This window comes from Carcharhinus amblyrhynchos, chromosome 30, assembly GCF_965287045.1.
Source record: "Carcharhinus amblyrhynchos chromosome 30, sCarAmb.v2.hapA, whole genome shotgun sequence".
In the NCBI taxonomy this organism is placed as follows: Eukaryota; Metazoa; Chordata; class Chondrichthyes; order Carcharhiniformes; family Carcharhinidae; genus Carcharhinus; species Carcharhinus amblyrhynchos.
This window is the reverse complement of record NC_137353.1, coordinates 21134674-21152387: the sequence shown is the minus strand read 5'-3', so window position 1 is coordinate 21152387 and position 17714 is coordinate 21134674. Positions and strand designations below refer to the sequence as shown.

The following is a 17714-nucleotide window of genomic DNA, read 5'->3' as shown; positions in this document are numbered from 1 at the left end:
AGAGTTACAGTTAATAACAGCTGCAGTTGGGGGAGATGCAGTTAATTATCAAATGGATTTGATTATAATGAGTAATAATCAGTGTGAACTAACACAAGCAATGTGCCTCAAACACCGTACAGATTTCAATAATACTTAACGTTGGGCAGAACACAGAGCATCTCGAAGAGCAGATTGGCAGCGGTTAAAGCCGTGATACCTGAAAGAAACAGACTTGTGAACTTGTTGAAATAAACTAGCATTGACGCCCCCGCCCCCCAACTTAACTTTTAGACAGTGTTGTTCATATTTATTAGCATAACTGGTAACGGTAGCATTAATGTGTTAAATTTGTTCTCGGCTGTGTATCTGCAATAAGGAAAAAATATGGGAACGCCATGCCAGTATGCCCCACATATCAGGAAGTCCACAGCATACCACTCTCAAATTTCACTCTCAATTTTCCATTATTAGTTTTAATTCACAAGAAAGTTGTACACAGGGTTTCCCAAATTTATATATTCACCCAAACTGGTCAAACTGTTTTACTCCGAGCAACTCCTCCAACAGTGCTACACTCCCTCTGTTTTGCAATGGGTTTTTTCTTTAAGCGCATGCAAAGCCAGACAATATCTTCTGCGGTGATTAGATGGAACTCTGATATCTCTGCTGAATTTTGTCAGGGGGCAGCTTTCAATGATGTGAAGATTAATTTATTGGAGAACACCACAGTGCTGTCTGGGTTCCCTGCAAAACCCCATTTTTGCCGATTTGCAGCACAAGGCTCTCGGCCAGTGCAGAAAAAATGGGCATTCCTCAAATGTTAGCACAGCAGATTGGAGCTGGCTGGGCAGGCTGTGGGATCTGAGATGAGGAAGTGGTTTTTAATGGTGAGTTGGTTCCATTCCTCCTGTCTCACAGCCACTGCTGTTATTCCTTGGTACAGTGGTCTTGGTCATACAGGCTGATGTGATGGGAGGCAAGCAGCAGCTGGATTGGTAAGGTCCTTGTGTAGAAGTAGGCCTGGGTTGATGTAAACCTTCCCCAGGAGCTTCCTTGCTGCAAACTCCCTCCTTATGTGAGGGGATGTTGCTCAGGATTGGAAGCCAGGGGAATTGAGTTAATGAGAGGTACCCAAGATGATTTGCATTGATGTGTTGAACTGGGTAGCTGAAGACTGGTATAGGATGAGTTGTACTGGTGCACAGTACTTGCCATTGTCTACTTAACTGCAAAAAAAAGCTGAGGTCCTTAATGTTTGGGCTGTATAATGGCACAGTGATTAGCACTGCTATCTCACCATGCCAGGGACCCGGGTTCAATTCCAGCCTCGGGTGACTGTGTGGAGTTTGCACATTCTCCCTGTGTGTGTGGGTTTCCTCCAGGTGCTCCAGTTTCCTCACCCAGTCTAACAATGTGTGGGTTAGCCATGCTGAACTAGCAGAGTAAATACACGGGGTTATGGGGATGGGGCCTGGGTGGGATTTCAGTGCTGGCTCGATGGGTCAAATGGTGTCCTACTTTAAGATTCTATGAGCATCTGCACCCAATGAGGACCCAGCACGTTTGCTGAGGAGGATGTTTTGTAATGGAGTGCCAGCTGGGATTAGTGGAGTGGAACTCGAGATTACAATGTTCTGATTTGGTGCTGATAATATTATCAAATCAGCCAAGCTGTTGTCTACATGTTTGTGGTGGTTGACAGAAACTCACAGCTACAAAAAGGCAACATTTCAGTTTTATTACTTACCAGAAGTATCGTACGGTGGAGAAACCTCAACTAAGTCGCAGCCGATAATTTTCATTCCCTGACACCCCCGGATGATTTCCAAAGCCTGTGAACGTAACCGTAATTTTTCAGTTCCTTGTTTATAATGAATGATTTCTGAAGAGCAGTTTGAATAACCAAAGTTCTGCTTTTTAAACTTTAATACCATTGAAAGTCACTTCCTTCAAATTTTTTCTCATCACATCAGCGTCACACAATTGGAAATCAGCTCAGTTCATGGTCATGTATCACCTCCAGGTTAAGAGTGAGAACTAATTATGCTCATTAGTATCCCTAGAGTTCCAAAGTGGCATCTGATTCAGGTGCAAGCCTATGGTGCAAGTTGTGTTGGGTGCCATATTGGTGCAGGCATTAATATGCATGCGGCATGTGTGTGTGTGAGTTGGAAGTATACTGAGCAAACAGACCATGGTGTCAATCAGCATGCAGCACTGATTTGACATCAGCGATGCTATTTTGGAGCTCAATGCTGAGGCTAATGCAAAATCTTAATCTCACACAGCTGTACACGCATTTAGGAGCAGGAGGAACATCATCCCCCACCACCACCCACCCACCCAATCTACCTAAACATGTACTAAACGCTGGTATCATCACCCCTTCTCTGCCTAGACAAAGGCTCCATTTGTTGGCCTTTTTTTGATGCTTGTTATACAGACAAAGCATATCTTCATAGAGAAGGAGAGGAGAAAGTGCAGAATGTACAATTGCAGCCATAGCTAGGGTGTAGAGAAAGATCAACTTAGTGCGAGGTAGGTCCATTCAAAAGTCTGATGGCAGCAGGAAGAAGCTGTCCTTGAGTTGTTTGGTACGTGACCTTAGACTTTTGTATCTTTTTCTGATGGAAGAAGGAGGAAGAGAGAATGTCCAGGGTGCATGGGGTTCTTAATTATGCTGGCTGCTTTGCCAAGGCAGTGGAAAGTGTAGAGGGAGTGAATGAATGGGAGGCTGATTTGTGTCATGTATTTCTACATAGTGGGATTTGTCTCTTTAAGACAGTACAGCAGAAGAGAGTCACTTGACTTGCAGGAGCGATCAAAATATGAGAGTGAGTGATCACACCAGAGGGTGGAGTCCTCTCTCAGGCAGAATCATCGAGCAGCCATGTAATAGGCACACAAGTACTGGAGCTGCTGCTCCAGGGCAGCCAAGGGCTTCAAACTCCTGTACCAAGTTTCTCTTATCAATAAATACGTTTTGTTCCTAGCAGAGTCTCAAATCTCTTGAGGATGCTAGAAAGCTGCAACATAACAACTATGTGCCCTGCTTGTTTACCTGACTGGGGTGAAGACCTGCGATCTCTGGTGTTCCAGTGCCAGGAGCAAAGGCAGGATCCAGACCATCGATATCAAAACTAATGTACACAGGGCCGTCTCCCATCTGCTGCCTCACCTCCTTCATAAGTGGAGCAAGGGAACGTAACCAACAATCCTGTCCAGTAACCACTCGAAAACCCTGGAAATAATAAAATACTTGGGATGAAAAGCATCAATGATGAATGGTTTTACTCAAGTAATTACAGATCATGGGTTTGAAGAAACTGACTACAAATATTAAACGAACTAAAGGGGTTGGCAAGATGGCACAGTGGTTAGCATAGCTGCCTCACAGCGCCAGGGACCCAGGTTCAATTCTCAGGTGACTGAGTACATTCTCCCATGTCTGCATGGGTTTCCTCTGGGTGCTCTGGTTTCCTCGCCCACTTAAAAGATTGGCCATACTAAATTGCCCCTTAGTGTCAAGGGATTAGCAGGGTAAGTACATGGGGTTATGGGGATAGTGGGATTGTTGTTGATGTAGGCTTGATGGGCTGAGTGGCCTGTTTCTGTACTTCAGGGATTCTATGATTCTGCAAAGGTCCAATATTCAGAACATGAGATGGAGAAAAAGATGGATGTACCTCAAGCCCACTTTCTCACCATATTCCTCAATCTCACTTTACTTACTGGATCGACAATGCAACTTACACAAGAGAAATTACTGGTTCCCATACAATGATGTATTTTTTTAAAAGCTGAACATAGACATTAGCATCACATCTGAATTGTAATGTGTATACATTCTTCAATCTTAGAATTGCCTGCCTGCTGACTATTGTAATACTAGAACGTCAAAGGCCTATAACAGAAATGGGAACCTGTATCTGTCCAGCTTCTCAATTCTGTCAGCCAAGTCCTTCCTCGTGGGCCTTGTGTTCGTTAGCAACACTGAGGTATTCAGCCCTCCCATGGTTGTGAATACACAGACTCAATAGCAGAGACTGACTATTTTTCAATCAAATGCAAATACGTATTACTAGCTGAGTTGGAGCCGTGTCACCTCCTAAGTTGGGCATTTGTGCTCATTGCTTGCTGAAAGCTTGAATTTCCTCTTGATGAGACAAGGACATTAGAGGGAATTCTCACAAAGAGGCTGCTTCACCATCAGCTGCTCCTAGTCACAATGGGGATGGTTTTGGACATCTATAAAATCCTAAACTCTGGATATTTTCCCTAAATCTCTCCACCCCTCTTTCTTTTAAGATGTACCCTAAACATATCACTTTCATCAAGTTTTTAGCCACCTGTCCTAATAATGATCTGGATGAGAATATAGGGGGCATGGTTAGTCAGTTTGCAGAAGACACGTAGATTGGTGGCATAGTGGACAGTGAAGAAAACTATCTCCAATCTCAATGGGATCTTGATGAATTGGGCCAGTGGGCTGATGAATGGCAGATGGAGTTTAATTTAGACAAATGCAAAGTGATGCACTTTGATAGACTGAACCAGGGCAGGACTTACTCAGTTAATGGTAGGGTGTTGGGGAGAGTTACAGAACAAAGAGATCTAGGGGTACACGTTCATAGCTCCTTGAAAGTGGAGTCACAGGTGGACAGAGTGGTGAAGAAGGCATTCGGCATGCTTGGGTTTCATCAGTCAGAACATTGAATACAGGAGTTGGGATGTCTTGTTGAAGTTGTACAAGGCATTGGTAAGGCCACACTTGGAATACTGTATGCAATTCTGGTCCCCTATTATAGAAAGGATATTATTAAACTGGAAAGGGTGCAGAAAAGATTTACTAGGATGCTATCGGGACTTGATGGATTGAGTTAAAAGAGGAAGCTGAATAGACTGGGACTTTTTTCTCTGGAGCATAGGAGGCTGAGGGGTGACCTTATAGAGGTCTATAAAATAATAAGGGGCATAGACAAGGTAGGGGAGTCTAAAACCAGAGAGCATAGGTTTAAGGGGAGAGATACAAAAGTGTCCAGAGAGACAATTTTTTCACACAGAGGACGGTGAGTGTCTGGAATAGCTGCTAGAGGTAGTAGTAGAGGCGGGTAGAATTTTATCTTTTAAAAAGCATTTAGATAGTTATATGGGTACGATAGGTATAGAGGGATATGGGCCAAATGTGGGCAATTGGGATTAGCTTAGGCGTTTTAAAAAAAAGGGCAGCATGGACAAGTTGGGTCAAAAGGCCTGTTTCCATGCCGTAAACTTCTATGACTCTATGATCTCCTCATTAGGAATACAGGAGCAGCAGTAGGCCATTCAGCCACTCGAGCCTGCTCCACCATTCAGTTAGATCATGGCTGACCATCCAGTTCAACACCATTTTCCCATGCTATCCCCATGTCCCTTGATGTTGTTAGTATCTACAAATTTCTGTCCCGAACACAATGACTGAGCTTCCACAGCTCTCTAGGTTAGAAAAATCCAAAGATTCACCACTCTCTGAATTAAGAAATTCCTTGTTATCTTAGTCTTGAAGGGTGGCACAGTGGTTAGAACTGCTGCCTCACAATGCCAAGGACCCAGGTTCGATTCCAGGCTTGATTCACTGTGTGGAGTTTACACATTCTCCCCGTGACTGCGTGGGATTCCCCCGGGTGCTCAATTTCCTCCCACAGTCCAAAGATGTCCAGATTAGGTTGATTGTTCCTTTGTGTCAGGGGATTAGCCGGGTGAATATGTGAGGTTACGGAAATATGGCCTGGATGGGATCATGGTCGGTGCAGACTCGATGGGCCTCCTTCTGCACTGTAGGGATTCCATGATTCTATTCTGAGATGGTATCCTCTCGCTCTAGATGTCCTTCCCCAAGCCAGGGAAAGCATCGTTTTTGCATTAACCTGTCTAGCCCATAAGAAGTTTCAATGAGATTATTTGTCATTTTTTCAAGCTCTATAGTCCCAGCCACCTCAGTCAGTTAGCTTGGTGTTTAATTTAGTTTGAAAATTTCCCGGTGCAGTGCCATAAATTGTTTCACTATGTCAAAGGCACCATATAAATGCAAACTTCAGTTACAGATCAATATTGGTCTTTCTCAATTCTCCAGTTATCTAACTTAGTAAGCGACACATTCTACAGACAAGGGGAGTGTCGTGTTTAATCTTTGGTGTGCATTTAGTTAGCTGATCTCAGCCAATTTGCAATTGGAGTACTATCACTGTCCAGAGGGTCCTTGTATCAGGAATGTGGAGGAACACCAGCCTGGCTTTCCTGCTTCTGTTTGCCTTCTCAAGTGATCCTTTGTGAACTTTGCATGAGTATAGGATGAGGCTCAGTGATGATGCCTATCAAAGGCCTGCTGGCTCTCTGTGTAGCTGTAAAAATAGATGGTAGTACCTGTGGAAATGTAAGCCTGGGAGGCTCAGCTGGAGACAAGTAGAGTGAGGATAGAGGTGGAAAATTGAGAATCTGCGAAGTCCACTTTGCAGTTCACCCTGTCCCACCCCTCACCCATGCAAGGAACATAAAGAGGGAGACCAGATTTAAAACAAAACTAACCTGTTCTCTGTTCCAGAGGTAACTGTCTGGTTCATAAGTAGGACCACGGAGGCCAATCTGTACTACACGTTTACAATCAAGCAGTCCTTCATCTACACAGCGTCTGAATGGCGTTCCATGACAGATCTTCTCCCCTAGGATGATATCACTTGTGTCAGCATGTGCATCGATGTGAACCAAACCTATTGGACCATATCTGTTTAAAAAAACAACAGAACATCAGGAAGCCATGATGGGACAGAATTTCCCATCAACTGGTCACACCTCACAAGAGCAAGCAATGAGATTGCAATGTTTCTACAAGAATCCCAACTCCTGTTCTACCATCATATATCCAAATGTTTCTTTAGTCCTTACTTTTCACGCTATAATGCTCAACAATTTTTATAGATGCACCATAGAAAGCATCCTTTCTTGTGTATCAGGGCTTGGTATGGTTCCTGCTCTGACTAAGAAACTACAAAGGGTTGTGAACATAGCCCAGTCCATCACTCAAACCAGCCTCCCATCCATTGACTCTGTCTACACTTCCCACTGCCTCAGAAAAGCAGCCAGCATAATTAAGGACCCCATGCACTTCGGACATTCTCTCTTTCACCTTCTTCCGTCGAGAAAAAGATAGAAAAGTCTGAAATCACACAGGAACCGATTCAAAAACAGCTTCTTCCCTGCTGCCATCAGACTTTTGAATGGGCTTACCTTATATTAAGTTGATCTTTCTCTACACCCTAGCTATGATTGTAACACCATGTTCTGCACTCTCTCCTTTCCTTTTCCCAATGTAGTTTATGAACGGTATGCTTTGTCTGCCCAGTGCACAAGAAACGATACTTTTCACTGTTCCAACTCGAGATGGGAGGACAGATGAGTTTGAACATTCACTCAGCCGGCAGGATGGACTGATGAGGACAGTGTGGTGCGGTCCTCTTGGATTTCAGTAAAGCTTTTGACAAGGTCCCATATGGCAGGTTGGTCAAAAAAGAAAATGCCTTTAGGATCTGAGGGAGAGTGGCAAATTGGATCCAAGATTGACTTAGTGACAGGAAACAAAAGGTAATTAATGCTTGACAGGGGTGTTTGCAATTGGAAGCCTGTTACCAGTGGAGTTTTGCAGGCTTCAGTGCTAGGTCCCTTGCTTTTTGTAGTTTATATCAGGGCAAGGTTTAAAGAAGATGTATAAGGCAAGTTTTTCTACACAAAGGGTGGTGGGTGCCTGGAACTCGCTGCTGGGGAAGGTAGTGGAAGCAGATACGATAGTGACTTTTAAGGGGTGTCTTGACAAGTACATGAATAGGATAGGAATGGAGGGATATGGTTCCCCAGAAGAACATAAGAAATAGGAGCAGGATTAGGCCATCTAGCCCTTCGAGCCTGCCCCGCCATTCAATAAGATCATGGCTGATCTGAAGTGGATCAGTTCCACTTTCCCACTTTCTCCCAGGGGTAGGGGGTTTTAGTTCAGTCGGGCAGCATAGTCGGTGCAGGCTTGGAGGGCCGAAGGGCCTGCTCCTGTACTGTAATTTTATTTGTTCTTTGTATACTAATACATGTGACAATAAATGAAATCAAATCAAAAATCAAGCCTTCTAAACTCCAGTCTTTGATTTGTTTCATCTTTCCATGAATATTCTCTCACTTCAGCTTCTGTGCCAGGTCTTCCAACAGTTCAGTGACTTTATCTAGTGAGTAGCTAAGTCCAATGCCCCAGGAAGGTCACAGTTTCAATCTCTGTACAGAGTTTACTGATCTCAGCCGGGAAGCAATAGCTGTGCTGCAATAATTACATATCAGGCACAGAGTGCATCCTGATCATATCCCCTAATCCCTGCTGGAAGCACATGTCAGGAGGTGTTGTGTGACGCTACTCATGGTGGAATAACTGACCTAGTCTCATATTAAGTCATGGCCACAGATGAAGTAGCAAAAGGGCAAAAGCTGCCAAAATAAATGTCAATGGTTGCAATGTTCAGGATAGGTGGAGTGGGGAGAAAGTTGAAGAGTAAAATCATTTTGAAAATACAGCGGAGTTTTCCCATTTTCTGTAAGAATCTGTTTTAAAAGGTTTGAAGTTAAATTTACCATCTGTTTCCCATTCCTGACTTGGAACACCAGCTCATACGTAGAACATGTTTTCCTGAAGAGTGGTACAGCTCTTTCAAGCAGTCAGATGGCACAGCTTCAGGCAATGTTATATCTACCCAGCCCTACTGAGCATTTCCAGGACATGTACAGGACAGTTTGGACATCAAAAGAGTACAGCTCCTTCTGCAGAATTCAGCATTTGTTAGCAAAATATTCAATATATTTCAATAATAATAACATGCAATGAGACTTACTTCTCTGCCATTGTCTGCAATATGGGGTATGTTATTGTGTGATCACCACCTAGGCATAACAGACATAATTAGTGTTTTTACCATCCGGTATCAAAAGATGGCTCCTACTCTGCCCAAGACTGCAAGAAACTACAAAAGGTTGTGAATGTAGCCCAGTCCTTCACACAAACCAACCTCTCATCCATTGACTCCGTCTACGCTTCCCGCTGCCTCAGCAAAGCAACCAGCATGATTAAGAACCCCACACCCCCGACATTCTCTCTTTCACCTTCTTCCGTCGGGAAAAAGATACAAAAGGTCACGTACCAATCGACTCAAGAACAGCTTCTTCCTTGCTATCATCAGACTTTTGAATGAACTTACCTTGCACTAAGTTAATCTTTCTCTACACCCTGGCTATAACTGTAATATTATATTCTGCACTCCTTTCCTTCTCAATGTATGGTCTGCTTTATCTGTATAGCAAGCAAGAAACAATACTGTATCCCAATACATGTGACAATAATAAATCAAGATTTTAAATGATTGTTTCATTTTTTTCTACATTTTATTCAACTCTCTCTTCTAGAATCATAGAATCACTACAGTGCAGAAGGAGGCCATTTGGCCCATTGAGTCTGCACTGACCACAATCCCACCCAGGCGCTATCCCTGTAAACCCATGTAATGACCTTGCTAATCTCCCTGACACTAACGGATAATTTAGCATGGCCAATCCACCTAACCCGCCCATGTTTGGACTATGGGAGGGAACCGGCGCAACAGAAGGAAACCCACACAGACGCGGGGAGAAAGTGCAAACTCCACACAGACAATTACCCAAGGCTGGAATTGTGAGGTAGCAGTGCTAACCACTGTGTCACCGTGCTGCTCTTCTACTACCCCACCCCCTCCCCCCCAAGAGCTGCTGAGCAATGCCAGCTCACAAATCCATACCTATTGTCAGTGGTGTACAGCCCGTGGACACAATCTTCTTGAAAGACTTCCTGATCATCTTGCAGCTCTCTTTCAGATCATAAAGATTCACATTGATGTCTCCAATGTCAGCCACCATCAGAGATTCAAAAGGAGCCGCCTGGGTGCCACCATTGAAGGCTCTGATCATGGCTGATTCTGCCCGGATATGTCGGGGTCCAAATCTAAATTCAAAAATAGGATTGAAAGATTTCCGCCTTATTGTGAATATAATGACATTGCAACAGAGAATCCTCCCGACAATGTTTTGAGAAAGAACTTTATTTTACCTATTTTTCTCTTTGAGCAGATAGATGTTTCTGCTAGGCCGCTTCTGCTTTTATTTTTCAAGCAGTTTGAAGTTTAGACTTGGACATAAAACCAGGATATTGATCACGATGCACAGGATTGTCCTGGATTAAGTTCATTCAGTCAGTTTCCCCCAGGGTGAGTTTGTCAAACAAATACACTGGGCAGTTACTGATGGCATCAAAGATTTCCAAGTCTGATAAAGCTGCCTGAATAAATTAATGGACAATTATTCTGATTGCTTCACCATATTTGGAGTTTGCCAAACATCCCTACAGTGTGAAAAGTAGGCAGGTTATGTATTTTGCTGTTTTATCAATTGGCAACTTTCTTTTGGGTCATAATTTGCCGTGGTAGAGTATCTAAAGCCACCTTCATTCGTTAGCCCTACCCTTGCATATTTAAATTATTATGCAACCTTACCTTCCTGGAGCCTTCAGTTCAGGTAGACAGAGGGGAACCGGTGGATGTGGTGTTTCTAGATTTTCAAAAGGCGTTTGATAAGGTGCCTCACAAAACGTTGCTGCAGAAGGTTAAGGTGCACGGAGTTGGGGGTAAGGTGTTAGTGTGGATAAAGGATTGGTTGTCTAATAGGAGGCAGAGAGTTGGTATCAATGGGTGCTATTCTGATTGGCGGTTGGTGACTAGTGGAGTGCCGCAGGGATCGGTGCTGGGGCCTCAGCTATTTACCATTTATATAGATGATCTGGAGGAGGGGGCTGAGTGTAGGGTGACGAAATTTGCTGATGACACGAAGATGAGTGGAAAAGCAAATTGCGCAGAGGGTGTGGAAAGTCTGCAGAGGGATCTAGATAGGTAGAGCGAGTGGGCGAGGACCTGGCAGATGGAGTACAATGTTAGCAAGTGTGAGGTTATCCACTTTGGCAGAAATAATAGTAGGAGGGATTACTATTTAAAGGGCAAAAAGCTGCAGCATGCTACGGTGCAGAGGGACCTGGGGGTCCTTGTGCATGAGTTGCAAAAACCCAGTCTGCAGGTGCAGCAGGTGATCAAGAAGGCGAATGGGATGCTGGCCTTTATAGCGAGGGGGATAGAATATAAAAGCAGGGAGGTCTTGCTGCAACTGTACAGGGTATTGGTGAGGCCGCAGCTGGAGTACTTTGTGCAGTTTTGCACTTGCGCAAGGATATTTTGGCCTTGGACGGAGTGCAGAGGAGGTTCACTAGGCTGATACTGGAGATGAGAGGGTTGGACTGAGGAGAGACTAAATAGACTGGGTCTGTACTCGTTGGAGTTTAGAAGGGTGAGGGGGGATCTTATAATGACGTATAAGATAATGAAGGGGATGGATAGGGTAGAGGTAGAGAGATTCTTCCCGCTTAGAAAGAATAGCAGGACTAGAGGGCACAACCTCAAGATAAGGGGGGGGGGGGTGCAGTTTAGATCGGAGTTGAGGAGGAACTTCTTCACTCAAAGGGTGGTGAATCTCTGGAATTCTCTGCCCGTTGAAGTGGTGGAGGCTACCTCGCTAAATATATTTAAGTCACGGGTAGATAGGTTTTTGACAGACAAGGGAATTAAGGGTTATGGGGAGAGAGCAGGAAAGTGGAACTGATCCACTTCAGATCAGCCATGATCTTATTGAATGGCGGGGCAGGCTCGAAGGGCTAGATGGCCTACTCCTGCTCCTATTTCTTATGTTCTTATATCTGCCACACAAACACAATCACATCAGGACATTTAATGCAGGTTAAGCCTGAGATAAAACCAGTACCATATTCACAATGCTGACAGTGCAGCCACACTGACCACTGTAGTATAAGGGTCTGACACACATAGGGTTAATGTGGAACTAAGTACAGTACCATCCACACAGTCACGTAAGAGAGTGCATGATCCAAACCCAATGTCAGTCTAAAGTTGGACAGAATCCTGTGTGCCAGCAAGCATGGAGACTGCTCCTTGCTTGTAACCTTCACTGTATACCTGCATTTTGAAATAGTTCAAAGAATTATGATGACATTGTGCCTTTAAGAAATATACTTTCATCATGTATCTTGTGAGAGGTATGTTTAAAATTCAGTTCTGTTTACATGGTGCCGATTTGTCTGCACCAGGCAGCCCCACGCTCAGAATGCAGGAGAATACTTGACCTTAGCTAATGGGGTGTTTGTTTTAATCTGAATTAATGCATTTTTGTTTATTTTTGTTTTTTTCCCTGGAGTTCCAAAGTAGGGTTTGATTATGTCAACTGACAAGTAGCAGAGTCATGTGAACAGGAGGAATTAAACGTACAGGAAAAAGCAGGCAGTTTTGGCTTGATTCTGTCTCTTTCTCTCTCTCTGAAGACTGCTGTTTCGGGGCTGTCAGAAGACAGGTCTCTCTCTCTCTCTCCAAAGGTGTACAAAGGCTTGAGGACTGGCAGCCCATGTACCAACATGTAAGCCTAGGGCGGCAGAGTGGCACCGTGGTTAGCACTGCTGCCTCACAGCACCAGGAGTCCAGGTTTGACTCCCAGTTTGGGTCACTGTCTATGTGGAGTTTGCACATTCCAGCTGTGTCGACCCATGTTGGACGCGGTGGGCTCGAGGAGGAGTTCTTGGAATGCTGCCAGGATAGTTTCCTTGAACAGTGTGTGTTGGAGCCGACGAGGGAGCAAGCTATCTTGGATCTGGTGTTATGTAATGAGGCGGGTAGAATTAGGGACCTTGTGGTGAAGGATCCTCTTGGGGAGAGTGATCATTGTATGGTGGAGTTTCTGGTGCAGATGGAGGAGGACAAAGTGGGTTCCCGGACACGCGTCCTTTGTTTCAACAGAGGGGAGTATGGTAGGATGAGAGAAGAATTGGCGAATGTTGACTGGGGGAGCGCGTTGGAAGGTAGGTCTGCTGAGGAGCAGTGGAGGATCTTTAAGGAGATCTTTCTTGGTGCTCAGCAGAAATTTATTCCGATGGTTAAAAAGGACAGTAGGAGGAGAGGTAATAAGCCGTGGATAACGAAGGAGGTGAAGGAAAGTGTTAAATTAAAAGTGGAGGCGTTTAGAGTAGCTAAGAGTAGTGGGCAAGAAGAGGATTGGGAGAGGTTTAAATGTCAGCAAAGATTGACAAAGAAGTTGATAAAGAAGGGTAGGAGAAACTATGAAGCTGGGCTAGCGCTTAATATAAAAAAGGATAGCAAGAGTTTTTATAAATATATAAAAAGGAAGAGGCTGGCTAGGGTGAACGTTGGACCCTTAGAGGATGAGAGGGGGGACTTAGTGGTAGGGGATGGGGAAATGGCTGAGGTCTTGAATAACTTTTTTGTTTTGGTCTTCACGGAGGAAGACGTGAATAATTTGCCGGGTGTTAGCGATGGAAAGGTGGTAGGACTGGAGGGTCTCAATGACATTGTTGTTACTGGAGAGGCAGTGCTGGACAGACTGGAGGGACTGATTGTGGACAAGTCCCCAGGACCGGATGGAATGCATCCGAGGGTTCTGAAAGAAATGGCGGAGGTGATAGTGGATGCCTTGGTGGTTATTTTCCAGACATCGCTGGATTCCGGGGAAGTGCCGGGAGATTGGAAAGCGGCTAATGTTACGTCGTTGTTTAAGAAGGGTGCCAGGCAAAAGGCAGGGAATTATAGGCCGGTTAGTTTAACGTCTGTTGTAGGTAAAATGTTAGAATCCGTCATCAAGGAGGAAATAGCGAGGCATCTTGAGGGGAATTGCTTGATAGAGCAGACGCACCATGGTTTCGTTGAGGGGAAGTCGTGTCTGACAAATTTATTGGAGTTCTATGAGGATGTGTCTAGGGCGGTGGATAGAGGAGAGCCAGTGGATGTGGTCTTTCTTGATTTTCAGAAGGCGTTTGACAAGGTACCTCACAAGAGGTTATTACAGAAGGTCAGGGGGCATGGAGTTGGGGGTAGGGTGTTAGCGTGGTTAGAGGATTGGTTGTCAAATAGGAGGCAGAGAGTGGGGGTTAATGGGTGCTATTCGGATTGGCGGTTGGTGACTAGTGGAGTGCCCCAGGGGTCAGTGCTGGGGCCTTAGCTATTTACCATTTATATAGATGATCTGGAGGAGGGAACCGAGTGTATGGTGTCGAAATTTGCTGATGACACCAAGACTGGTGGAATGGCAAATTGCGCGGAGGGTGTGGAGAGTCTGCATAAGGATCTAGATAGGCTGGGCGAATGGGCCAGGAAATGGCAAATGGAATTTAATGTTGGCAAGAGCGAGGTGGTCCACTTTGGTAGGAATAATGGCAGGAAGGACTATTTCTTACGTGGCGAAAAACTGCAGCAGGCGATGGTGCAGAGGGACCTGGGGGTCCTTGTGCATGAGTCGCAAAAACCCAGCCTGCAGGTGCAGCAGGTGGTCAGGAAGGCGAATGGGATGCTGGCCTTCATAGCGAGGGGGATTGAATATAAAAGTAGGGAGGTCTTGCTGCGGCTGTATAGGGCATTGGTGAGGCCGCAGCTGGAGTACTGTGTGCAGTTTTGGTCGCTGCACTTACGCAAGGATATTTTGGCCTTGGAGGGAGTGCAGAAGAGGTTTACTAGGCTGATACCGGAGTTGAGGGAGTTGAGCTATGAGGAGAGGCTGAATAAACTAGGCTTGTACTCGTTAGAGTTTAGAAGAATGAGGGGAGATCTCATTGAGACGTATAAGATGATGAATGGGATGGATAGGATAGAGGTGGAGAGACCCTTCCCGCTCAGAAAGGACAGTAGGACTAGGGGGCACAGCCTCAAGATAAAGGGGGGGCGGTTTAGAACGGAGTTGAGGAGGAACTTCTTCACTCAAAGGGTGGTGAATCTCTGGAATTCTCTGCCCGTTGAGGTGGTGGAGGCTGCCTCGCTAAATATTTTTAAGACGTGGGTTGATGGGTTTTTGATAAGCGAGGGGATTAAGGGTTATGGGGAGAGGGCGGGAATGTGGAACTGAGCCACGACAGATCAGCCATGATCTTATTGAATGGCGGGGCAGGCTCGAAGGGCTAGATGGCCTACTCCTGCTCCTATTTCTTATGTTCTTATGTTCTTATGTCTGTGTGGGTTTCCTCCAGATGCTCTGGTTTCCTCCCACAGTCCAAAAGATGCACATGTTAGGTGAATTAACCATGTTAAATTCTCCCTCAGTGTACCCGAACAGGCACTGGAGTGTGGCAACTAGGGGACTTTCACAGTACCTTCATCGCAGCGTGAATGTAAGCCGACTTGTGATTAATAAATAAACTTTACTTTGTGTTATTTGATTTCAAAGAGGATTTAACTCTGGGAGGTATATTGCTTAAATTAGAACTGATAGAGATAGATTAGTAGTTAAGAATTGTATCTTGTCATGTTAAAGTATTTTAATTGGTAAAAATTAAGCTAATTCATTTGTTACAGTTAAACTGTGTGGTTAAATGAAGTTTGTTTTGAAAAAGGCTTCCTAGGTTGTTGAAAGATGTCTGGATTAAGCGGATTGCCTTAGTGTCCGCAGACTAACTAGGGGTAAATGCATGGGGTTCTGGAAATAGGGTTTGTCTGGGATTGTGGTCGGTGCAGACTAGATGAGCCAAATGGCCTCCTTCTGCACTGTAGGGATTCTATATGTCCCTCCTCAACCTTGGAAGACCTCACCATGCCAAGTGTCTGCATAAAAGATTAAAGTCGGTCTAAATTGATGCCAAATTCGGAACAAGCTTATTCACAAATTGACAGTATCCCAGACGGAATGAATACGCTCAGTGTCTGGACAGTAAGGTTGTCCATTCATTATTTGCTCCTACCTGGCACCGGGCCGGTTCGAGGTGCCAATGTCCAGAGGCACTCCAACAAAAGCGGCATCCAGGCCGTCGGCGGACTCCTGCACCGGGAGGCGCATCATGGAGCAAACTCCCACCGGCCGGGCTATCTCTGTGGCGCTGAGCGGTATGTTGAACCGAGACGAGGAGGAGCTGCAGCGGGACAGCAGCCCGTCCCGCGGCTTCCCCAGCTTCAGCAGCGAGAAGGCACCGCGCAGCAGAATCCGTTCCATCCTTGCCAAGAAAAGTTGGAAAGTAAAATAAAAATAAGCCAGCACTCTGCCTTGGTCAAAACTGAACTTGGTAACTGAAACTCCGCCCGCCCCACCCGGGCTCTTAGCGAATGGGACAGATGTTACTATCATTGAACCGTTCATACTCTTCAACACAGTCGCTGCAGCAATCCTACTCAGCTCTCAGAGAATTTATTTTAATGAATGTCGGAGTGCAACCTTTTTATGTGTAAAAAAAGTTGAAGTTTATTTATTAGTGTCACAAGTAAGCTTACATTAACACGCTTTTAGTGTAATGGTCATTTTGGAAAGTTTGTCATGTTCTCACAGCTTCATGAATAAAACATATTTTTGGGGAAGAATTAGATAGAACAGTACAGACCCTTCGGCCCTCGATGTTGTGCCCAGTTATGTCCAAACCCAAGATCAAGCTATCCCACTCCCTATCATTCTGGTGTGCTCCATGTGCCCTATCCAATAATTGCTTGAAAGTTCCTAAAGTGTCTGACTTCACGATCACAGCATGAAATGCTTTCCACACCCTAACCACTTTCTGAATAAAGAATCTATCTCAGACATCCCTCCTATATCTCCCATCATGAACCTTATAGTTATGCCCCCTAGTAACAGTTACATCCACCCGAGGAAATAGTCTCTGAACATCCACTCTATCCATCCCCCTCATCATCTTATAAACTTCTATTAAGTCACCTTTCATCTCACCTCTCCGCTCTAAAGAGAAAAGCTCCAGTTCCCTCAACCTTTCCTCATAAGACCTTCCCTCCAAACCAGGCAGCATCTTGATAAATCTCCTCTGCACTCTCGCCAATGCTTCCACATCCTTCCTAAAGTGAGGTGACCAGAACTGCACACAATATTCCAAATGTGGTCTCACCAAGGTCCTGTATAGTTGCAGCATAACCCCACGACTCTTAAACTCAAACCCCCTGTTAATAAACAATAATACACTATAAGCCTTCTTCAGGGCTCTATCCATTTGAGTGCAACCTTCAGAGATCTGTGGATATGAACCCCAAGATCTCTCTGTACCTCCATATTCCTCAGAACTGTGCCATTGACCCTGTCATCTGCATTCAATTTTGTCTTATCAAAATGAATCACCTTGCACTTATATTTACCTATCATTTAAATGACTGTTCTCTCTTTTTAAATGAATTTTTAAATCAATGTTCTCTTTTTCTTTGGAGACATCAAGTCCAGCTCCTATTTCCAATCTGAAATTCATGACGAGTGGCCCAACCTCATCCATCTGCCAATGTCACTCTTTTTAAGTTATTTGCAGGCAAGCTCTGGCTATATTGTCTCCTTCCTCATCTTAATTTCCATGTTACACCCTTTCCAGGGCCCCAGTGTCACACCCACCAAGTGTCCTCAAGAGATCCAACTGCATAAAGCTTTATTCAAAGTATATTTTCTGTGATTGCAACGACCCTTGTGAAGAGTGATTATTCCATTGACAGTGGTTAGTACTGCTGCCTCACAGCGCCAAGGACCGGGGTTCAATTCCTGGCTTGGGTCACTGCATGTGTGGAGTATGCACATTCTCCCCATGTCTGCGTGGGTTTCCTCCCACACTCCGA

The 17714-nt window shown here is 44.8% G+C and overlaps 1 protein-coding gene across 1 annotated transcript; it reads right to left on the bottom strand.

Annotated features, from left to right (window-relative positions):
- Positions 1–10: 10 nt before the first annotated feature.
- Positions 11–16173, bottom strand: agmat (agmatinase (putative)). The gene is made up of 7 exons (XM_080214893.1): positions 15866–16173; positions 9819–10021; positions 8883–8931; positions 6547–6742; positions 3044–3223; positions 1730–1814; positions 11–199 (listed from the first exon to the last, which is right to left on the bottom strand). The coding sequence occupies exons 1-7, from the start codon at positions 16111–16113 to the stop codon at positions 126–128; spliced, it is 1035 nt and encodes a 344-aa protein (XP_080071019.1). The 5' UTR covers positions 16114–16173; the 3' UTR covers positions 11–125.
- Positions 16174–17714: the final 1541 nt, after the last annotated feature.